This window comes from Rattus rattus, chromosome 15 (genome assembly GCF_011064425.1).
Source record: "Rattus rattus isolate New Zealand chromosome 15, Rrattus_CSIRO_v1, whole genome shotgun sequence".
Taxonomy (NCBI): Eukaryota; Metazoa; Chordata; class Mammalia; order Rodentia; family Muridae; genus Rattus; species Rattus rattus.
Window position 1 is genome coordinate 19,176,163 of NC_046168.1, and position 24,878 is coordinate 19,201,040.

General features: G+C 46.1%; 1 protein-coding gene across 1 annotated transcript in view; it reads right to left on the reverse strand.

Annotated features, from left to right (window-relative positions):
* Positions 1–390: 390 nt before the first annotated feature.
* Positions 391–24,878, reverse strand: part of Mocos (molybdenum cofactor sulfurase) — a 44,947-nt gene continuing 20,459 nt past the window's right edge. Inside the window, exons 7-15 of the mRNA XM_032886031.1 lie at positions 24,490–24,606; positions 21,507–21,932; positions 18,970–19,132; positions 16,545–16,623; positions 13,031–13,155; positions 9,556–9,661; positions 6,367–6,505; positions 2,147–2,251; positions 391–809 (exon numbers count right to left, since the gene is read on the reverse strand). Coding sequence (XP_032741922.1) covers positions 699–809; positions 2,147–2,251; positions 6,367–6,505; positions 9,556–9,661; positions 13,031–13,155; positions 16,545–16,623; positions 18,970–19,132; positions 21,507–21,932; positions 24,490–24,606 — 1,371 coding nt within the window. The 3' untranslated portion in view covers positions 391–698. The remainder of the gene's footprint in view (positions 810–2,146; positions 2,252–6,366; positions 6,506–9,555; positions 9,662–13,030; positions 13,156–16,544; positions 16,624–18,969; positions 19,133–21,506; positions 21,933–24,489; positions 24,607–24,878) is intronic.

The window sequence follows — 24,878 nt, forward strand, 5'->3', positions numbered from 1 at the left end:
TGGGAGGCAGAAGCGGGCAGACTCCATGAGTTCAAGACTAGCCTGATCTACATGACAAGTTCTAGGCCAGCCTGGGATACACAGTGAAATCCTGTCTAAAAACAAAAACCGAAAAACTAAGACATAAAAAGTGTGAACACACACACACACACACACACACACACACACACACGGCACACACACTAGCTCACACCTTCAAAATACATAAGTCAAGCTGGATGTGACCAGGTGAGGGCAGAAAGATCAAGCCAGCCTGAGTGACATGAGATCATGCTTGAACCTTCGCCACTAAATAGCTTGAAAACGAGGAAGACAGTATACTCCAGTTCTTGCCAGCCAGCTGATCTCTTGTGATTTTGCAATGTACTCAATAAACTAAAAAAAATAAACTCCAGAGTCTCATGAAATATTTAATTTGACTACAACTGATCATTCTTTGGATATATGAGGGAGCCTTTTTGGTGTGGGCACAGCAGCATTCTGCTGAGTTGTGTCAGTGCAAGTGAGCTGAGAGGTCAGAGGGCACATGGTAAGAGAGGGCTCCACTCCAGTGGCAAAGAGCAGCACTCGTTCTAAGACAAAGTTCTCAAGTTGCAGTTCTCAAGAACGGTAGACAGCATTGTAAAGAAAAACTTTAATGCTCTTGGGAGAAGAAATGTCAGGAGATAGCACGTGGGTATGTCTGGGAAGAGGGTGAATCAGGACACTCCACAGTCTTTCAACACAGGGAGTACCTCAGATCCCACTGACAGGAAACACGGAGATGATAAATCCAAGGACGAATGCATCAGGTACACGCCGAAGTTCACCTGTGATGGAAGCAACAGTCCCAAGACAAGCCACGTTATTATAAAAGTAAAGCCATTTGGAACATGCGTTTCAGAAGGCAGAGGCATGTGATGTGTTTGTGTGCGCCCAGGTGCACACGCATGCAGACAGAAGCCAGAGGACACCCTGGCTGCAGTTCCTCAGATGCTGCCCACCTTGTTTATTGAGACACAGTCTCTCGTGGTCTGATGCTCACCGGGTAGGGCAGGCTGGCTGGATCTGCCCTTCCCAGCTGTGAGATTACAAACATGTGTCACAGTGTCCAGTTCTTTTATGCATGAGAGAGAGAGGGAGAGGGAGAGGGAGAGGGAGAGGGAGAGGGAGAAGGAGGGGAGAGGGAGAGGAAGAGGGAGAGGGGAGAGGGAGAGGGAGAGGGAGAGGGAGAGGGAGAGGAGAGGGAGAGGGGAGGGAGAGGGAGAGGAGAGCGAGCTCTGAGGATCAAACTACGGCTCTTGAGCTTGCAAGGCATGCACTTTGCAGACTGTACTATCTCCCCAGCCTGTTTATCTATTATTTATTTGAGATGGGACTTCATTGTAATCCAGGGTGACTTTGAATTCTCTGTGTAACCATGGATGCCCTTGATCTCTTTGGAGGAGCTAAGTGTTACCATCATACCCTGCTTCAAGAATACTTCAATGCAGCCTGACTGGAATTCTTCACAAAGGCCTAACGGAAAATGCAGAGCTAAAAATAAATGCTTCTAATGAATCATTTATGTGTAATATATAATGAGTACTATATATTAAGTGCTCAGCTTTTATAATCGAGTATCTACAACAGCAGCATAGAGTCATTTTAACCCCCTGAGGAGATGAACCCCTGGGCTTAGTATCATGAACTTTACTGAGCCCTCTCAGCAGATCATCTATCCACACAGAGCTAACTTACTTTGTTAAAAGATCTCTGGGGTGAAGAAAATAGAGATCGAGCTAGTGGAATTCTTTTTTTTTTTTTTTTTTTTTTTTTTTTTCGTGAGGTTGTAGGGGATGGGGAACCAGACCTCGGCACATGCTAGGTAAGTAAAACACTCTACCACTGAGCCACACTGCCCAGCCCTGCTATGTTTATATTCCTTCTATCTTCAATAAGATCTGAAAGCATTAAAATAATTAAAATAAAACAATGGCCAACACTGGATGAAATACTGGAAAATAATAGAGAACCCCAAGGCAAGCTTGGGACGTTGGTGAAAGGCAGCATTGGCTTTGGGAAGTGTAACAGCTTCTCCACAGATGAAAACTACTCGACACTCATAACAGTGCGGTTATGTGCATATAGCATACAGAGATGGGCACATGTACCTACACGTACCCACCTTTCTCCCCCGGCTCTCAGAAAGCTTCTGGAAGACATCCTGGTTCCGCTGGCCAGTTTTCTGGTCGATACAAATCATCTGGCACCTGTGACAAGGCCCCGAAACCTGGCAGGGAGAGGGGACACGTGATGAGGCCATCTTGCTTTGTGTGGGGGAGTCACAGACATGCAGCCAAACCCTAACCACAGAAGTGACCCCTCTTTGCAGCACTTCCTGGGAATGGCCTGTGTGGGGGTGCTGGCTGAGGGCTGTGGAGAAACAGAAAGGTGTGGAAGACCATCTTAATAGTTCCTAGAGACGGAGAAGCCACCACTGAGCCAGGCACGGGGCCCTGTGAGCTTTGAGCACCAATTATACACATAGAAATTTAACCTAAAAGGATCTAGAAGCATTAACATAGATTCATGAGCAGGGATCTGTCCTCGTATTGATTGCTGAGAATATGGAAAACTTATATCTTAGAGATCGCATGGTATTCAAGGTAACACATCTATGTGGTTCTTACCTCAAGGATTCAAATTAACCTACACAGAGCTGGGGATGGGGGTCAGAGGGCTAAGTGCTTGCCAGAAATTCATGAAGCCCTGAGTTCCATCCCTAACACTGCATAGAACAGGCATGGTGATACACGCCAATAATACCAGCATTCAGGAGGTGGAGGCAGAAGGATCAGAAACTCAAGTTCATCTTCAGTTGCACGGCAAATCTGAGGCTAGCCTGAGCTTCATAAGACTCTGTTTTAAAAAAAATTACAAAGGCCTTTAAATAAAATATAAGAAAATATACTTTAAGCAAAGTGTGGGGAAATACTTGTGTTTTGTAATTGAAGCAGAAAGCAAATGATACATGTATTTTACATGTGTCTACAGATACACATGCCTGCATACCCACACAGCAATACCTAAGCCAACAATCAGCGACTTGACATAAGCTATGTGTACGAGAGAACTTCAGCAGCCGTTAGCCGTGTGTCCTTATCACTTGTATAACACAAGAGGAAAAACATAAATATTAGCAGAACTTTAACACCTCAGCGGTGATAAGATTGCTCTTTTTGCTACACACGTAAGATATAAAAAGTGTTGCCCAGGCTGGCTTTGACTGAATGAACTCAAGTGATCCTCCTGCCTCAGCCTCCTGAGCAGCTGGGACCACCGGGTCAGCTACCAGGTTTCCCCGTGGCCACGTGTGCCTCTCATTTGTGGGTATTGTTCCCTGAAATTTCAAGCACTCACTAATGTAGCTGGGCCTTGGCCTGTGCTATCATGGGCACTCTAGCTGATGGGCATCCATCCAGTCGGAAATAATGTCTAGGCCTTGCGAGCGGCAGAGAGGAAAGACCAGCAGGTGCTCACTGTAGCGCTCGGCTAAGACGGACTGCCCTATCCAGTTGGATTTGTCCAGGAGTCCAGACACTACTTGAGGGGTGCCAAGCCTAGACCCCCACATCTCCACACTCAGGTAGAAGTGCTAACTTCTGGAGATGAAGGTCCTGAGACCAACAGCCAGTATGCAGAAGCCTCTTAGCTTCTCCTGGGAAAGTGTCTCTTAGGGCACAGAGGAATGGATGCCAAGGGGAGCAGCAGCCTCCAGACCCAGGCCCTGACCAACTTCTCTTCACAGACAGACACTTTGGGCCAAAATCTGGTCATTTTGTTGAAAAGATCCTCAGAAAACAGCAACTCGGATGGCAGCAAGGCCATTTTCCAGATATTTATGCACAGACACACTGATATACATAGCTTCTTTTTAAGCTCCCTCCCTCCCTCCTCCTCTCTCTCTCTCTCTCTCTCTCTCTCTCTCTCTCTCTCTCTCTCTCTCCCTCCCTCCCTCCTCTCTCTCTCTCTCTCTCTCTCTCTCTCTCTCTCTCTCTCTCTCTCTCCCCTTTTTTTTCTGAAACAGGGCTTCTCTGTGCAGTTCTGGCTGTCCTAGAACTCACTCTGTAGACCAGGTTGACCTTGAACTCAGAGATCTACCTGTCCTTGCCTCCTGAGTACTGGGATTAAAAGCATGATCCAAAAATCTATCTTTCTCTCCTTCTTTCTTTTGCAGGGGGAGAGGTGAACAGGCTTTCTCTATGTAGCCCTGAAACTCAATAAGTAGACCAGGCTGGCCTTGAACTCACAGCCTCTGCCTCCTGAGAGTTGGGATTAAGAGAGTTGGGATTAAAAGGTAAGTGCTGGGGTTGGGGATTTAGCTCAGTGGTAGAGCACTTGCCTAGCAAGCGTGAAGGCCCTGGGTTCGGTCCCCAGCTCCAAAAAAAAAAAAAAAAAAAAAAAAGGTAAGTGCCACCAAATCCAGCATTAAGCTTTTTTTCATATCTTTAAAAAAATAATTTACCGTCATAAATTCTTGTTGAAAATGAGTCGTGCAGACATAGGAAGAATTAAAAGGGAAAACTCAGCAGTCATGGTCTCTCCTGGGGTAAATCAACTTGACAGGATCCAGGCTCACCTAGGAGACTCACCTCTGAACCCATCTATGAGGGAGATTCTAGATTAGCTAGTTGGTATGGGATGACCCACCCTAAATGCGGTCACTGCCATTCTATGGGCTGGGGTTGCAGACTAATAAAAAGGAAAATGGCAGCTGAGGGCCAGCATCCACCGCTCCCCACTTTCTGACTGTGGACTCAGTGTGATTAGCTGCCTCACTCCTTCTGTCCAGTCTTCGGTGCCATGATGGACTGTTAGGGGCCCAAAGAGCACTAATAGCTTGACTTTAATTTTTTCCCACACACTAGGAATGTTGCCTAAAGAAAGCAAAGCACTCTAAGATGTCTCACGGAAAGGTTCTTTGTCACTGTTGTCAGATGGGTTTCTGACAGTGTTCCTGGCATAGTTTAGTTTTCCCTCCCTCTTTCTTCCTTCCTCCCTCAGGTCCTCCCTCTATCTCTCCAAATACCTCACAAGGTAGATTTAGAGCCTACCTTGGCGCCCAGCAGGTTGCATTAGAACAGATGCTTTTAAAACAGCAGAGATTCAGTGACAGAGTAAGAACGGACGAGGAGGTCAGCTTACAGGAAAGCAACAGGAGAGTTGCTGCCAGAACCAGGCTTACAGGAGAGAAAAGAAAGTGGTTTTCAAAATGATAGCTGCCCAGATAAGATCTCACAGAGTTCAAGAATAAGAAAGATCATCAGGCCCTTTGTGGTACCCCCACCCCAGATCCCAGACCCACTGATAGCAATTTAGATAACTGTTACTGCTCTCGGGGATGCTAGACTGGTGTTCCCTTTAAGCACAGAACCTGGGCACAAGGTCACAAGATAGCAAGGTCACACCTCTGCAAGGTTACCCCCACCCCTACAATTACCAGGATCAGTTCATGTCTAGTATAGGACATTGTCCAGCAGTGAGCCGTCCATACAGCCTCCAGCTCGTCCTTATCTTTCCTGTCCACCTCCTCCAACAATCACTTACTGGGCACTGGCTCAGCCAGGATGCTCTAGGTCTCTGAGGCATGCTAGGAAGAAGGAGACACGGTCTATACCCTGTGTGGTCTGGGCGGCTAATGCAGGCAGTGTGCCAAGTAGAATTGTACTGTTGGGCAGCTTCTAAGAAGGTGACCTCTGAGCCAAGGTCCAGTAGCAGCATGGTAGGTAACAGGGACAGCAGGGCAAAGGCCTGAGGCAGGAGACTGGCTTGTCCCTGGATGGAGGAAGGGCAGATTGAGAGGCAGAGAGATCATAAAGCTCAGGGCAGACCTCGTGAGTTTGTCTGTCATGTAAGGAGTAGAGATTTAGATTAGAGCTTCCCTTCTACTTCTTGAGTGTTTAAGACTAAGGCTTGGGGACAGCGAATGGATGACGATGGACCTGCCTCTAACTATAATCTCTTCCATAGATGCCATTAAGGGCAGAAGCCAGAAAGGGAGGAGGAAGGAGAAGGAGGAAGGATGAGGAAGGAGAGGAGAAAGTGGATGAAGGAGGTAGGAGAAGGAAGATGGATAAAAGAGGGAGGGGTGGCAGTAGCAATGGTCATAGGCCTTAGGCTGTCACTAGGCTCCTGGGTCTCCCCCTAGGAGCTCTGCTGCACTGGAAGGTCCAGCATCATTAGGAGGACGTGCTTCTGTACACACAAGCGTTCACAGAAAACAGACTGAAGCCCAAACGTGATCCATGGAGGACGGTAAGTAGAGAGGGGGGCACCTGCCACTGTCTAGTTCCGGAGCTGAGAACAACAGTCACTGGCAGCCTTTGAGGAAAGCCTAAAACTTACCTGGAAATGTAAGGAGCCAATCGAAATCTCATCCCACTGCTCTTCTTCAAAAGCCCTGGCTCCCTTGGTAATGATATTGGCACGGAAGCGGGAGATGAGATCTTTCACAGAGAATGACTCCTCCTTTCCACATTCGTCACTGTTTAGACAGACCAAGAAGGGTGAGTGGAAGGAGGTGGCACATGCCCACACGCTTACAACAATTCTACACACTTTGCACTCCATGCCTGACTGTACCAATTCTCCTCAGGCCTGAGGCCTGGATGCTCAGAACAACCTTCTCTCACGACACACCCATCTGTTAGACACAGCCATGGCCCCTCCCTAGGATATGGGTCCACCTCCTAGAAGAAGCATGCAGGAGGCAAAGGGTACTTAGGTCGTAGATGAAGAAGCCAGATGAGCAGAATGAAGAGAACTAGAATATAGAAAATGCCAGTTCTAGAGCATGGGACAGGACACAGACAGGACAAGAGCTGTCAGCAGACTGAACTATAAAGACCTGCTTTGCACAGAGACTGTACTCTCTCATGCAGAACACAACAGAAAGTATAAATAGAGTAAATAAAATTATAACCATAGAGGATAAGATTCTTCCGTTGTTTAATGAGAGAGGATCTCCCTATGTTACCTGGGGTTGGCCTTAAATACACAATCCCCCTGCCTCAGCACCCCACGTGTATGATTACATCTACGCATCCCTAGGTTTATACAATTATGCCTGGTTTATACAATTCCTGTTTGAAAGTTTTGCTTACTTCTACAAAATGACCTTCTGTGTTTCCACACACCCCAGTTCGTTCAGAGGAATACTCTACAAACAGCTCTTAAAACCTGCCCCAACACAGGAGCACACACTCTGTTAAATCAAAGAATGAGTGAAACTATTTACAGTGAAAGAAATCTAACTGAGGGTTGGCCCGGAGGAGGTGTGAGTGGGGTGCAATCCCTCCTTGATCTGTTTGCACACATCTGTAAAACTTCACCGTGCTGAGGGCTTAGGGCTTTTTGCATTTTGCGTGGTTTGAACAAATTCTAGAATTTCTAGCTTGGTACCTGCTAGGAAAGGGAAGGAGACATTCACTGATCATGGTAAAATATGTTCTGGGGACAGAGCTGAAGTCCGGTGAGTTGGTGTGGGAAGGTTAAGGATTATGAAATCCCTTCTAAATGACAGTGGTCGCACACAAGCCAGGGGCTGAGATCCAAGCCCAGCTTCACCACATTCACTCTCAAAGCTGTCACGGGTTCCTTTGTGTTTTGTAAAAAGAAAGGCTTCTTGTCTGAAAACCATTGTTACCGTGCAAATGGCGGAGCCCACCGATCTGTATCTAGAACGTTGAGAAACACCAAGCCCTGGCTGAGTTTCTTGCCTGTGACAATGTTGGGGCTGGCCAACCTTGCTCTAAACCAGCTGGTGGGAAACATGCCCTGCTGGTAGGAGCCGGGGTTACCACCAAGCCTGTGGTCTCTGATCTTCCACATTACAGAGCCAGAAAATGTCAGGTTCATCATCCCTTGCTCTGGGTGTCTGAAAGAAAGACCCTTGATACTGAGAAAACTCGGAACACCAGAAACCTCAAAGCTGGGCCACAATTCTGCACCTGAGGAAGACAAATTGCTCCGCGGCCAGGGAACCCTAGTGTGTTCTCTCAGAAGACTAGAAACTCCAACAGCCAGTCTTGAGGGAAAGACAAGGAGCGTCCCACAGTTCCTTTCAGCTGTGTGTGTAGCTGCTCAAGGTGTGAACATGTATGCAGAAGTCTACAGGGCACATGAAAAAAAAGTGTCCAGGTTCGTGTACCCACCTCTCAGGCCTGAGGAGGAAGAATGAGGAGCCTGTGCCCATCATGGCCCTGATGGGACAGCTGATGACTTTCCCTAATTAATTCCCTGGTTACCAAATTGGAATTTTCTCTAAGGAAAATTGAGGAGTGGGTGTGGTCAGAATTTCCTAGAGTTGAGATGGTATCGTAACAGCATCTGTACCCTCAGGTAGGTAGGGGGCAGTGAGCATCCAGGGACACTGGCTGTGTCTGAACATGTATCTGACAAACAAAACCTGCCTGTAATCACACTCAAAACGTTTTTGTAAGCACTCCTTATGAGAAGTAGGGCAGGAATCCTAAGAGACGGGAGACAGTAGGAGAGGGGGCAATGAAATTAGGTCAAGCTGGTGACAAATTAAAACAAGGTGTAGAAATAGAATAATTAAAACCATTGCCGGGGGTCCTCCGTGTTTCATGAGAGGGTCCAGAGAGAGCAGGGAGCACACCATAGTCTTGACCTTAAACATTTTCAGGGGCCCATGGTGGAGAATGGATCCCCATCCTTTACTAGCAATGGTAAGACTTTAAGAGGTGGCTCTACTGGGAGGTGTGTGAGTCACTGGGGACACATCTTCCAAGGGACCTGTGGGTGTCCCCAGCTCCTCTCCATTCTCTCACCCTGTCCTCCTGCCACACGGGCTCAAAGCAACAGAGTCCCCAATCATGACTGATGCATTCTCTTTACAAGTTGATTGCCCCAAATATTTGCTACAGCAATGGTAGGCAGATTGATATAGGAAGTAATACAGCAACAGTAGGCGGATTGACACAGGAAGTAAATGAGAACACTGGGAGTGATTAACAGGAATTGAGGGAGGGGCTCACATGGTAAACTACGGCACACGCGTGAGGAACAGCATCAGTCCCCAGCACTCAAAGCCTTGCTTGGTGGCACCCACTTGTAATCCTACTATTGGAGAGGTGGAGTTGGGAAGATCCCTGAGGCTTGACAGTCAGGGGTCTAGCCTGACCTGTGAGCTCTAGGTTCAGTGAGAGATCCTGTCTCAAAAAACAAGGTGGAAAGTGGTTGGGAAAAAAAGCCTAATACTGAGCTGTAGCCTCCACACCCACTTGTATACGTAAATACCTTCATACCTATATGCATGCGTGTGCACGCGCGCTCACATGCACATACACACAAGGAAGGAAGGAAGGAAGGAAGGAAGGAAGGAAGGAAGGAAGGAAGGAAGGAAGGAAGGAAGGAAGGCAGGCAGGCAGGCAAACAAGAATTGGCCCAAAGCGTTCACTGATGTCACTGGGTCTCATTTCTCACTGTAACTGCAGGGTCTGGACTCACTACCTTCCAGGTCTTTCCCAGGTGGGTACCAGGCCCCCCCTGGCCTCAGGGAAAGGGTCTAACCTGGCGTTTAGCTGCCGCTGAAGCTCCAGAACACTTGATGTGTTCACCAGCAGATACTGAGCCTCATTCACCAGGGACAGGGCGACAGCAGTGCCGGGAGGCTGACCTGAAGAGGAAACACAGACAGAAGGGTTGCTCTCTGGGAAACGCTGGCCATTCTCAGTTTCAAGCCCTGCGGTTTCTAAAGGCAGATGCCTTCTACACGGGGAAAATGTCAACAACAGAAAAGCAAGAGTGTTCTAAGCATGGCTCAAACCTCTCCAAAGGCAGAAAGAAGAAGAAAAACAAGGTCCTAGCATACTCTGTATCAAATAATCCAGCGAAGAAAATAATAAAATACTGATGTGAATTTATTCTCACAAATATTGTTTCTGCAGCAAGGCCTCATTACACAGCCAGGTTCCCGATCCTCCTGCCTCTACTTCCCCAGGTTATGGCCGTGTCTCACCACACTCAGCCTCGGAAGCAAAACGACAGGGCTAGAGCAAGCCCTGCCTGCCCTGGACAGGATGGAGGGGCTTGCGATGTGTGCAGGCTTACTTAGGGCTTCCATCAGTTATTTTCATGAATACATACATGTGTGTACATGCACGTGTGCATGTGTATTTGAATGAATTCATATGGGTGTCTGCCTGCATGTCTGTTGGGGCCAGAAGAGTTGGATCACCTGAGACTAGAGTGACTGGGTTGTGAGCCATGACAAGTGCCCTGGAAATTGAATTTGTGTCTTCTGGAAGAGTAGCCAGTGCCTCTCACCCCTGAGCCATCTCTACAGCCCCACAAAGACCTTCTAGATCTAACCAGAGAGAACAAGACAGACAGACAGGCAGGCAGAGTTTGGCAATAAACAGAAGAGGATACTCCAGCAGCCAGTGGTCTTACAAGTGGTACTTATGCAGAAGTAAACAGAAGATTCAAAGCTATTGAAAAGGGGAAAAAACTATTGAAAGAACTTGTGGTGCGTCTAAGCTGGTGAGAAAGGGTTGGCTGGGTCAGAACCTGTGGAGCATCTTCAAGCAGAGACAGTGGTCTCCAGAGAATGTGATCCCACTCTATCTATGCTCTTTGGTCTGCCTAATAAGGGAGGTACCATCTCATGCTGGACAAAGGGCCTTCTTCCCTGTCACAGAGGAGAGGCCACAGGGCTCCCAATGCACATTGCCCTGGGGGCTGACCACCTCCAGCATAGCAAACAAAAGTCCCATTCAAACCCTGGAGCCAGGAATGGGAAAATAAAAGTCTCCAAGGCCAGGGCAAAAGATCCTCCCCCAGGTCAGGTGACAGCCAGTCCTTCTCGGGCCTGGGAACTGCACGACCTAATTAAGCTGTCAAGTGGCAGACATGAAAGGCAATTGATGTTAGATCCTGTGATCTGGTCACAGACTTCAGAAGTCTGAGTGACAGTGTGCTAACCAAGATCCCCTCTTCCTGCTTGTCATGCATTCGTGAGATTTCCCAGAAGTGAGTGGTGCTGAGCATTCCCAGGTCTGTCTGCAAATGACAGACTCTCAAATGTGGGAAAGCCCAGCTAGAGTTCTGAGGCTCGCCCTTTATGTTCAGTAGTTATTAAATTATAGCTATATTATATACTATAGAAGCTATAGTATAGATTAGTGTTGTTTAGATTGACTAGACATTGCTAAAGTCATAAGAACTTAGTCCAAGGGAAATTTCCTAATGTAGATGGTCTAAGCAAACTTCATAGTCTTCTCAAATGTTTTAATTTATATTGTTTTAAGTTTTATAGAAATGTCAGAGGGTAGCCAGAAAGAGAGTTGTATGCATAAAACAACTCTGACAAGATTCTCTGAAGGAGAAAGAAAGGAAAGGATTAAAATGCCAGGCATGGTGGCACACCTGTCATCTCAAAACCTGGGGGACAGAGGGACAGAGGCAGGCAAAGATCTGAGTTCAAGGCTAGCCTGATCTACAGAGCTAGCTCTAGGACAGCCAGGGCTACACAGAACCTGAAAACACAGAAACAAAACAGAACAAAAGACATATACACAGGCTGGGGAAATGGCTCGCTGGGTAAACTGGTGGCCAGGCGGGCAGGAAAGCAGAAGCTCAGATTGTCGGGATCTACGGAACACTAGATGCCATACTGGGCATTGGTAATTCCTGCACACCTAAGGTGAGATGGGAGACAGACCAGGAGAATCCCTGGGATGTAGGGATAACCTCTTGTGTGCTTTATCACGTGTCAATCAAAATCTGATGGCCAATAAACTGAGGCAAAATTAGAAGGTGGGACATCTGGCAGAAATAGTGGGGTGGAAAGGTTCCCCACCTGGACTCAGAGGCATTAAATACTAGGCCTCTGGGTCGTTATTCAAGAACTAGGGCTTGAGTGGAAAAGCCTGTGTTTACACTAAGAACTTGAGGCCCATCTAGTCTAGTATATGCAGCAGTGCCCAGAAATTCTGCCTCAAGCAAGGCACACATGCACGCATGCATACATACTACACATACACATACCATACACATACATACACCATACACATATATCATACACACACATACCATACACAAGTCATCCACACCACACCATACATAACATACACACAAACATACACACATCATACACACATTAAAAAGACATATATACACTACATATATACACACAGAGACATTAGCTCACAGACTCACATGCATTTCAATGAAAACTCACGAAATTTAAATTGCTATGGCACCAAGATGACTATCACAGCGCTGAAATAGCTATGGACAAGTCATAAAGAATCCTGGACATGTTTTAGCTCAAAATAACGTCAGAGACATTGTGCTGCGGGGCTGCAGAGATGGCTCGGAGATGGCTTAAGAGCACTAGCTGTTCTTCCAGAGGACCCAGGTCCAGTTCCCGACACTCATACAGTGGCTGACAGCTCTAATTCCAGCTGCAGAGGATTTGATCTCCACATCTGGACCTAAGGGCTCTGCATTCCCGAGGTGCACAGACATAGATACGAGCAAAATGCCTGTGCACATAACATAAAAAGAAAGTGCTCTGCAGATACTATCCTTTGCCACTATTTGAACTCCTTTGAAACTTTAGATAAAAATGTAAAATTACTCTGGGGAATAATAAAACTTAATTTCCCTCCTAACATCTCCAACCACAAGACTGGTGTGATGCCAGCTGGACCCAGGAAGTTTCGCTCTGGAATGGCGTCCTGGAAGCGATCACGAGCCCACCACATTCTGTCCGATTCCATTTGTACGTCACAGGCCTGGTCTCTCCCCTGTGCCACCACCGATGCTGCGTCCAGGGGTCAGCTGTGGTTCTGTGTCCCCATGTTTCTTACTATGAGGCAGCTACCCCAACCCTCAAGGGAGGTCACGGAGCTCCCAGCTTAGAACTTTGCAGTGTGTCCTACAGTCACAGGATGAAGTCAGGAGCCAGTTGCCTGCAAATCCACCTTCTGGGCTGGGTGTGACACGCACCGTAACCTAACACGCCATCCCAGCACACTACCTTGTTTAGGTGTCTTCTTTGCATTTCGCTGGAAGTGTGGACTTTGCTTGATTAAATGGCATGGACGGCCACAAAACTTGGACAGCCATCTTGAAACATTTTCTCCACAATCGTAAGTATTTACCCTGGCCAATAAATAAATAAATAAATAAATAAATAAATAAATAAATAAATAAATAAATAGGTGAATTTGTATACAGCAACTCTTTGAACAATTATTCAAATATCTAATAAGCAAATTAAAATAAGATAACACAAAATAAAATGGTGCCAAGTCTCCACTGCCAGGCAGCCTGAAGCAGACAGAGAGTTCCAGAGATCTCTCCCAAATACAAAAATAAAATCTGAAATGCAGGGCCCATGGGAGGCTTTCAGGGCCAATCTAAAGCTTTACACACCCTCCTGAAAGATCTTCTTGGTATCAATTACTGACAGTGGGAGCACATACATCAGATTTCTGTTGTTGTTTTGTTTTGTCTTTTTAAAAGATGGATGGATGGATGGATGGATGGATGGATGGATGGATGGATTGAATGTATGAGTGTTCTATCTATATATACATATGCATGCCAGAAAAGGGCATCAGATCCCAGGATAGATGGTTGTAAGCCACAATGTGGTTGCTGGGAACTGAACTCAAGACCTCTGGAAGAGCAGGCTGAGCCATCTCTCCAGCCCTCATGCCCTGTCTTTTACAATGGTTCTGATGGAATGTTTTCTCTCACAGTCAGATCACGTGAGCCGATAGGTTTCATTCACAAAAATTAATGCTGTGACTGTGAGGTGATGATGTGTAGGTAAATCTGTTGATCTGGTGTTTTAAAACTGTAGACTCTGGGGCTGGGGAGGTAGCTCAGTTGTTCAGAGCAACCGTTCTCCTAGAGGACCTGAGTTCAGTGTTTAGAGCTCACATGGTGGCTCAACACTGTCCATAGCTCCAGTTCAGGGCAGGGGGATGGGGCTGGGAGTGATGCCTCTCCTGACTTCTGACGTCACCAGGGAAACACAATGTGTACATACACATATGGAAGCTAAACACTCAGACACAGGAAAATAAAATAAAACTCGAAAGTACTCTAGAATCTTCTTAAATGTGTATATGGTGAAGACTTAAGGTCACGGTATCTTAAGTTACAAATTATATACTGCTGAAAACTTTAATTTTCCTGGTGAAAATAGCAGGCTCCTTTCTGGGAGGGCCTGGGACTGAGAAGCCAGTTTGCAGCGCTAGCCTCTGTGCTCTCAGAGACCACATCAAAATGGGAGCCATCACCACAGACCCATGGTTCTGAGCAGAAGTGCCTCTGACCTCCAGACGTCTGGGAAGTGGTATTAACACTGTGTCCATCTAAGAGGCAGCCAAGTGAAATGTATGTACAACCAAGTAAATAGCTGCACATGTTCTAGAGGGGCAAGACCTCTCGGTGGGTTAGTCCCTCACTGCCACATTCAATGACCTGAGTCAGTCCCCAGAACCCACATGGGAGAGGAAGAAAACCCATGACTACAAGTTTCCCTCTGACATTCACACACATGCTATGGCACATGCACCCACACACACATATAAATAAATAAATGAATAAATGAATAAGGAACATAATTGTGTGTATGTGAATATATTTCTTTCTGTCAGAAGGTTTGCTTATAGCAACGTGGGAAAACGTTTACCTAAAATTCATTGTCCCGGTGGAAAAAAATGTACCGGAATGAATATTTAAATTGTTAAAACTGTAAAAAAAAAATTGGTACAAATACTACTAGCAGGAAGACGTAGCTCTGCTTAACACTTCAGCCTCCAAGATGGCAGACATTCAGTTGGGCATCAACATTATTTTAACACCTTTTCCTTCTTACCTAGAGGGAAAAGTCTCAGAGGGATCCTTGCCTGACTCTTGGGAGCTCTGTGGATGATTCTGACTGACACATTGATTGGCTTAAAAACGCTAGGAGATTAGAGGGCCCCTTTGGACATGCCTGTGAGAGTGTCCATGAAGAAGTTTCCAGATAAGATCAGCTGAGGTAAGGAAGACACATCCTGACTGTGGGTAGCATCAACCCCATAGGCTGTATCCCAGTCTGTCTAAGGGGGAGATAGGAGAAGACTACCCCAACAGCTACATTCCCCTTTCTCTACCTCTATCTGTCAAGATATGATCAAGCACCCTTGAACTCTAGTTGTCATAGCCAGCAGCCATTCCTGACACCATTCCTTCCCAATCATGGGGGACTGAACCCTCAAACCCTGAGCCAAAATTAGCCCTCCCCCACTGAGTAACTCCTCCTAAGTATTAAGTCACAGCACTGAAAAAAGTAACTTACACAGACACACGGGCTTGGTTCAAATGTAACTTTAACAAGTCGCATCATGACTTGGGTGACTGAACCCACGGCAGTCGACGAGGAAAACACATCTCTTTATGCAGTCCTACTATGTACTGAACATACCTGTATTTCTTTCCACCCAAAGGTTTGCATTAATTAATAAATGATTCATAGTCTAGAAGTTATGGGATAAGGGATGTTGAGCGTGTATTCATGTTTACATGTGCGAGTGCACATCTCTATCCGGGTCCATGAGCACATGTGTGTATGTGTGAAGGCCAGAGGTCAAACTTGGCTATTATTCCTCAGGAGCCACCTGCCTTTATTTCTTTCAAAACGTCAATTTGCTTACTGTGTCTCTTTTTAAGATTTATTTTATAAATGTGAGCATTTTACCTGAGTGCATGTATGTGCAACACCTGGTGCCTACCAAACTTAGAAGAGGAAGTCAGAGCCCCTGGAACTGAAGTTATAGATGGTTGTAAACCATCATGTGGGTGCTGGGACCCAAAGCCAGGTCCTCTGGAAGAGCAACAAGGTTCTTAACCACCAAGTCATCCTCCAATCCCATACTTTCTGTAACAGAGTCTCTCCTGTAACCTGGGCTTATCCATGTGGCTAGGCTGGCTGGCCAGCAAACCCCCAAAGATCACCTTCTCCTCCTCCCCCATGCTGGGATTACAAGGGTATACATTACGCACAGATTTTTTTCCTCATGCTTGAGGAAAAATTTATTTTATTGACCTAGCTGTCTCCCGGCTCCTGCCTATTGTACATAAATCTCTAGTGAACTGTCACATATTTTATTGAGGGAGGAGGTTGGTTGGTATTTGCTCGGACAGGTTTTTTCATTATTGGAAAATTTACTATTCCATGTTTTTAGGAATAGGTCATATTTAGGTCACAAGGGATACAGATGCTAAAACATTACTGCTGAGAATAAGACAGGTGAGGGCAGGGAGTAAGCCCTGGGGAGTCATAAATAGGGAAGAGCATGACAGGCAGAGGGAACAGCAGATACAGACTTGAAAATGGAGCGTGCCGTTTAGGTATGAAGCCTGTGTGGTAGGGGGGAGTGTGCAGCAGACAGAGTAGAAGGTATAAGGAGATTACTGTATGGGGCAAAGCTCTCTCCTCCCTCTGGGCCACTGTGTCCATGGATCCGTGAGTGTCACCTGCTTCTGAGCCTCACCTGTCTGCACACACTCTGCTTTGGCAAATCTGGGTCCGTTCACCGTCTTCCTCAAGAGGCACCTGTATCGGCTCCATCCCTAATAAACAGAAGGTAGAGGCAAGCTGAGCATCACAGAAAGGAGATGACTGTGCAAGTGAATGCCCATGGTTATGAAACACATTAATTTTAATGACATTGGGATTTGGTGAGATGAGGAGAGCGGCTGGCTCTGAGAAGCTGATAGCACTTTCTTCCTCACTCTCAGCACCACAATGAGTGCTTCGAAGAGCTTCCTGTGTGACAGCTATGCTAAGTCATCACACCCACCTGTCCCCAGGGCCCTTTACAGATTTCTTTAATAGATTCCTCTGCTTTAGGAGTCCACATTTTGAAGACATTGTTCTCAAAGCTACCGTAGAGCCTTTAGAAAAAGACAAGTAGGTGGCCGTACTGCCCCGAATGCATCTGATTTCATCTGCTCTAGGAAGCTCAGCAGGGTCAGGCCTGGTTGGCACTTGGATGGGAGAAACAGACAGGGAGGATGATACCGTAAAGATACTGGCGGAGAGTGTGCATTTCCAGAATCACGTCAGTCACGCATCAACAATTGTTACTGCTTTTGAAAAGTTGCACGTATGGGATTGGAAAGGGATTCCAGCATTCTTCAATTGCTATATACACTACATATACTCAGGACTAACATACACACGTAGTAATTAAATAATAACATATTAATATCCTGGGTACATGGACTTGAACAAAAGGCATACAAGAAAAAAGAAAGACTTCAACATCAGTAATAAGAAACAGATACAAGAATACTCAACACGATACTATCTAGTCAAATCCAGCAAAGTGTTAACATATCACCACATACTACTTTTTTCTCAAGGCAGAAGGATAATTCCAGACAAGATAATCCACTAACATATCACACAAATTAACAGATGAGGATATCCAAGAAAGTTTGTGTCAAGAGTCCTCCAAGGCCACTTGTCTAGTGGAGAGTTGGACCCTGAATAGAGAGGAAAGGACAACAGCACAAGAGAAAAGCACCGTGCCCTTGAGAAAAGGCAGAAGGTGAGCCATTTCCAACAGGGCTTACTACTGTTTGCTCCATGCTATCAAAGTGCCTCGGTTGGGGAGGAAAGTCGTAGTTCCCGGAAGCTCTTCCACAGCAGAGCAGAGCGGACTCAGGCAGCCACAGCACTTGGGGCCTTCCAGTCCATTGGTAGCTGCAGATTCTATCAGGGTTCCAGCACATTATATCGTATAGAAGCCAAGGTGTATCTAGAGTGATACTCAAGACACTGGAGAACATGAGGCCTGTGCAAGAGAGACTCATTCTATCTAAAAATACTAAGCAAATGAATAAAGATATAAACCAGCAGCAACTGAGCTGCCCCGGGAGAGCCAATGGACAAATGCACCCTACGACACTCACACTTAGACACACGTCTCAGTGACACGCAGCTACTTGTCATGTGACATGTAGGACTTGGGTGGGTCACGCTGAGTGAAGGACGTTCACATACTATAGAAGTCCTTGACTCCGCAGACGCTTTGCTCATCCGACATTAAGGGTGCCGAAAGGGAAGCTACAGCAGGGGTGGCACATGGGCTTCCCTGGAATGACTTTGTACTTGAACTGTAGGGGGCGGTTACCCAAATACGCACATGTATTAAAATCCTTACAGTAGAACAAAGGGTCCGTGTCAATATTCACTTTGGAATATTCTGAATATCAATACTCAGAAATATTACCTATTGATTTAAGAAAAACTCAACCATGAGACCAGAAAAAACACAGGCAAAAAACAAAGTCAGGAAGACATGGTTGTAGGACATCACAAAAGTTCAACCACAGTGGGTAGAAACCAAGATATTCTACAAGTGGGGAGGAAAACGACCCAGGAGAGCTGTAGAGGATTTCAAATATATTATATTATTTATATTACATTATATTATATATTATTTATTTATATAAATATTATATACTTATATAAATATATAATATACTATAAATATACGTGTGTTATATTTATATATTATACTTACATTATACAATATAAATTATATATTTAGAATCTCCCATCATCTTAGACAGTCACTGGACAGAGCTCTCCTATGTGTGGATGGCTCACAATAAGAAATCAACAGGAAAGAACAAAGCATAAAACACAAAGCATGATGGGTAAGGATAAAGAATGAAAGTACAGAAAGCCCTAAGATCCCAGGCCCTCATTCCCTTACTTGTGACAAATTCCCCCAAATAAAAAGAAAACCACCCTTCTGTTGTCTGTCCTGAACATGGTTTCATTTACTTGAGGAAAATGCTGACATTTGGTAGAAGAGAGGACATCGGGTTTCTGTTTTGTGTTTTTTTAGTCTGAGAATGGAAGCTGCCCTAGTGGTGTCTCTGTGGAAATGAACCCTTTCACACCTTCTGCTCTGATGACCATGACCTTCTGCTGCAGGTCGATGCAGGGCTGGATCAGGCAGAGCCGTGGCTCCTGCTTCTGACTCAAGCAAACGCCGTTGTGATTCACAATCATCCAGCTCCGGTCATACAGCAGCCCTTGGCTCCCCACGGGCCACTTAGTCACCTAAATGGAAGCAGAGGGTTTAGGTCGGGGCTCCTCGAAATTATTCATCTCATTACATCAAAGACTTTCTTGTCATTACACAAATGTAGATGGCCTCCATAAATTCAACGCATCCTCTCAAAGGATGAGAGGAGGAAGACACACAACAGAGGGAGCTTTGCAGTGCTTTGAAGTGTGGGAGTTCAAGACCTTCCCTTCAGGCTCCGATCCAGTGTCCACCCTTGGAAAGAAATGTGCATGCAAAACATTCAGAATGCAGGAGTCTACAGTAGCAATGCTCTGTCTTACCCCAAGGCTACTATCCCTCCCCATAGGGGTCCACAGACCCTGCTTTCTGTGTAGCCTTCCACTGTAGTGGATGCTGGTCCAGATGTATCCTTACAGTGCACATATGTGACCATACTGAAATGGTCACTGAATTGGCCAACTTCTATAGGATGATGTCATACAGGTGAAGGCAGGCACAAGATAGAACGAGGCCTGTCATTGGTCAAAAAGGAAGGATGGGTGGTAGAAAAGTTGGAGGGAAGAGGAGGAGGAGACAGAAATGGGAAGGCAGGAGAAGCCGCTGAGAGAAAATGGAGATGGATGTTAAGATTCCTCTCTGTACCTTTACAGGTTGTTATGAATATTCTAAGGGATGGATGTGTACAGGGTTTTGTATGTCTAGGTCAGCAATTATATCTTATCAATTGGATCAGAGGTTATTGTGCTGTGTGTTCTTTCATGTGGTGATTTAAGTTTAAGAGTTTGTGGTGGCTGGAGACACTAGGCTGCCATGGAATTGGGATGTGTGTTTCTGGCATGGTGGCAACCTGCCTTGGGAAGGAGATGGGTAGAGAGATTGTTACCAGGCTCAGAGAGAAGCCTTCGGCAGTGTGATATGGGATGGAGCAAAGCCATGAATGGATGAAGATATCTAACAGATATCTTGGGGCACTACGGTGCCGAATCTAGTGTGGAATAAAGGACAGCATTTTATTTTTTATTATTTTCAGCAACGCACTTCAAAAGTGTAAGTTTTCTTGCTGTCCTAGTTTCAATTGGTATGACAAATACTCTGCCCAAGAGTAGTTTGGGGGACGAAAGGGCTTATTCTAGGTTGGAGAGAAAGAAGGCTAGAGAGGAAAGGGAGAGTAGACCCCTTTAGACTACTTCCTGCTGATTAGGGATGTCAGGTTTCTTGGAGCAAGTCCAATCTGTCATCAGGATATCCCCAACCAGCAGCCAGCAACCTAGCAAACCAGCAAACCAGCAACCCAGCAAACCAGCAAACCAGCAAACCAGCCACCCAGCCACCCAGCAACCCAAACAACCAGCTAACCAGCTAACCAGCAAACCAAACCAGCAAACCAGCAAACCAGCAACAGCAACAGCAAAAGCAGCAGCACCAGCAGGAGCAGCAGCCACTCCCCTCTCAGGGCTGTCCCATTTACACTCCCTTCAGAGTCCCCAGAATTAAACTATCTGTATCTGGGCAAAAACCACACCCTTGCTAGTGCACAAGGCAAATCATAATCACCTGCCGTGATGTAGTCTCTTATCCCACACCTGGGATTAAAACAAAAACATATTCACATAACATAGCTGGGTTTCTTAAACCAAACTGATATTTCCTTTCCATGGGTAACTCTAGCTCATGCCAAGCTGGTAATAAACATTAACCAGCAAACCTGCACTGTTTGCTTTGGTGCAGAAATTAGACACAAAGCATATCTATGTGCCCAGATCCTGTATGCCAATGCCATTCACAACCAAAAGGATTGGATTGAAGTCAGGCTCTGCAGGAAGAGTTCCAGTGAGGATCCAGTATTGATAGTGAAGCCAGAAGCCTTGAACCCATGACTCACTGCCATAATTATTTGCAACAAAAGCTGTTTGGGCAAAAGGGTGTGCTGTGTGACACACTGACATTATGGAAGCAATGTCAGGAGGAATAGAAAGCAGTGGAAAGGAGGAATAGTTCATTTTGGCTTCTGGTTTGAGGGTATAATCCATCATGGTAGGGAAGGCATGACGGTGGGAATGATTTCAGCTTGTGATGGCAGAAGTGTGAGCTGCTCACTCTTATCTCCACAGACCAGGAGGCAATGAAGAGACGGAGCCGACTTGAGCTGTAAATCTCAAAATCCACTTTCTTCAGCTAGAATCTACCTCCCAACGATCCTACGGTCTCCTAAAACAGCGCCACCAACTGGGAATGAGATATGTGAGCCTCTGAGAGACATTTTACCTCCAGGCTCCCACAGAACCACCCTGGAAATCAGGCTGGTAAACAGCCATTATATCTCTATATGCCTGACGAGGAACCGAAGAGAGGGAGGAACAGTGCTCAGAGAGAAGAACGAGGCAGCCATTTCTGTAAAGCCCTTACCTCAAACGCAGCACAGGATTTGATGGGGTAGAGGTAAATGTTGGTGACAATGTGGGACCCAAGGTCCCCATTCAGGATACCTGCATCTTTCTCTTGAGGGATCGGCTGGATGCTACTGGCTTTGCTCTGAGACAGGTCCAGGTCCACGGTATTGATGTCAGGATAGGAGCCATTGCAAACTGCAGGGTCTGCACAGGGACCTTCCTGAGGTGACTGACAGTCACTCTTTGAGGATAAGACTCCAGTGTCACTGGTGCTGGCTTGAGGAAGAGGCTGGCCACCGGGTGAGCACAGATAGATAGCGCTGATAAACCTGAGAAAGGCCTGGGCATCCTCTAGTGTGGACATGTATCCAAAGGAAATCCTCACAGAGCCGGTGGGTCGTCCGTCTATAATGTCAACATCATCTCCACAGACATGACCAGCCTAGAATTAGTCAGATACATCAGCCAGGCTCTTGCTTCATGGACAAATTGGAAAAAAAATATTTTAAAAATAAATTGCATTTATTTTAAAATAAACTCAAGAAGGCAGGATTGTTGGGTATCTGAGAAGCCATTCCTATTCTGCAGACCCAGGGAACCACTGCCTGGGCCTCACTTTAATCATCTGTGAGTTGGACCTAATACCAAGCTCAAGGGCCTTTAGAGAGATTAGCAGCAATGCTTCATGAAGAACATTTTCCCAGAGAGCTCATCAGACAGACCACAGTTTTCAGAAGCACCAAGAACTCCACTTCACAGTGTTCCCAGGCTGCGACAGACCAACTGGGCTCCCTCAAACAGCCTGAGTATCAAAGGGAAGCAGCCATCCTGACAGCAGCCCTTGGAGAGGAGAAAGGCCCACAATACCAGCCCATGGTCCTTGAAGTCCCAGGTCAGCTCAAGTTCCCCTGCCAGGATGGGAAGGCAGGGGGCACTCCATCTCCAAGCCCAGCTGCCTGGTGTTGGTGACAGGCCATGTGTACATGAGATGCTCAGGACATCTCCTTACTCCAGATCAACACTCACAGACATGAGACATAGCTTTCCATCACCATCCAAAACCATGGCCAGAGCTGCAAGCTCTGAGTTCTGTACATCTCACTGCCTTCTCTTTCTTTTCGGTTCTCCATCTCCCCTTCCTTCCTCTCTCCCCGTCTCCTTTCTCTTCCTTTCTCTCTCAGATAGAGATGATATTTTTCTCATTTTGATTAGTTCTTTGAGAATTTTGTACAATATATTTTGAACATAATCACGCTTCTCCCCCAACTTCTCTCATATCCACTTCCCTTCCCCAACCAACCAACCGCATTTTTCATAAAGTTTTTTCAAAACATATATATATATATATATATATATGGTATTTCTTTTTATTTTATGTGCATTGGTGTTTTGCTTGCATGCATGTCTGTGTAAATGTGTCAGATCTTCAAGTTAAAGACAGTTGTGAGCTGTCAAGTGGGTGCTGGGATTTGAACCTAGGTCCTCTGGAAGAGCAGTCAGTGCTTTTAACCACTGGACCAACTCTCCAGTCCCTGTAACCCCTTTCTATAAGCCGTTAACAAGTACAGTTTGTGCTGCACATATACTCATAGCTATTTGACTATCTTAACTGGGGCATGTTTGACCTACCAGTAGTGTGCCCATTCTCTTTGTGTGTGTGTGTGTGTGTGTGTGTGTGTGTGTGTGTGTGTGTTTGTGTGCCCATTCTCTTTTTTAAAATTAAATCTAGCTCAGAGGCTGGAGAGATGGCTCTGGCCACACACACCTGGTAACCTGAGTTCGAACCCTGGAATCTTCAAAGATAGAAGGAAAGAACCAACTCTAAAATATTGTTCTCTAACCTCCCACATGTACAACGTGCCCCAAGTGTCTACATATCATGTATACACATATTTTACATTAATAATAATAATTATTGTTATAAACATAAATTATTACTATTAACTGGGATTTAGCACATGCATATCCAGTGGCAAGAAAAAGAAACTCAAATTAACAACTATTGCAAAATACATGGGGCTCTTTGCCCCTTGCTATGGTTTGAAGCTAGAGCCCCGCCCCCAAATAAGCTCATGTTTGACACCTGGCCACCCATTCCTGGGCACTATTTTGGGAGCTTATGGAAACATTGAGAGGTGGGAACCAGATGCCGGAAGCAGGTCACTGCTGCAGGATGCTTAAAGACCTGTCTTGTTATACACATCCTACTGCCCCACTGGTTAGTAGGTGAGCATCTCCTCTGCCACACTCCCATTGCCATGATGTCCTGCCCAAGCACTGGGGCCGAGTGACCATGACCGAACCCCCTGAAACCATGAGCAAAGCGAGTAGCTCCTCCCAGGGGAGTCGTTTGCATTGGATGTTCTGTCAAAAACAAAAACAAAACAAAACAAAACAAAAAAACAAAAAAACAAAAAAAAATAAAAGAGAAACTGTGGAATGGTTCAAAACAGTCCGTGTGCTCCCAGGGTGAAAACTTCCGCCCCAGGGGAAGCAGGGAGGGTGAGGATCCTGGAACCGCAGCCTCCCAGCCTGGAGGGAAGCTAAGAGGCTGCACCCAAGGAGGGGTGAATGGGCAAGGGTTGTAGCCGAATGCCTCCCACCAGCAACGCTCTTCTGTTACATTTTCAACCCCAGGCCATCGAGAAAATCCTTTGGGTAAAGGCACTCGGCACCAAGCCTGAAAAACCTCGATTTGATCTCCAGGACCCACACGGTAGAGGGACACAACCGAGTCCAGCAAACTCCTCTGACCTCTACCCACACACATAAAAGTAACGTGACTAAAAATTACTCTCAAAACAGCGAACCAGAGCATACTTCCACGGAGCTAATAACGTTGAGTTCTTTCTATTTCCTCAGCCCCTTTTCTTTTCCGTCTCTCCACACAGTGGGCCTGGCAAAGTGGTTCTGAAGAGATGGCCTCCACCAGGCTCAACGGCCAGTCGCCAGAGCCTCGCTGACCGCAGTCTGTGTGGACTGCAGGGTCTTGCACTGACCTGAAAATGTTTCTTAACCATCTCTTCACTTAGCCCCAGGTGCCTCTGGCAGGCCCCCAAGTTACAGAAGCAGCCAGTCCTCAGGTGGATGTTGTACAGGCTCGCCATTTTGTCCACCTGGGGAGACGGTGACATAAAGTAAGTCAATGCCAGAAACGTCTGGTTGTGCTATGATTGCCTGGATCAGAATTTGGGAACAGCACTGAGCATCTCTTTCCTAACAAACAGATGGTGGGTGATGTGAGTCTGGGCCTTTGCTGTGTAACAGATATAAAGCGTTCCTTCACATCGGCCACCACAGGCTGTGACCACAGTGAGGTCCTGTTCTGGGCAGCAGCAGCTTGCCTCACAGTTATACGACATCTATGTCCAGTTGCAAATTTCCCCAA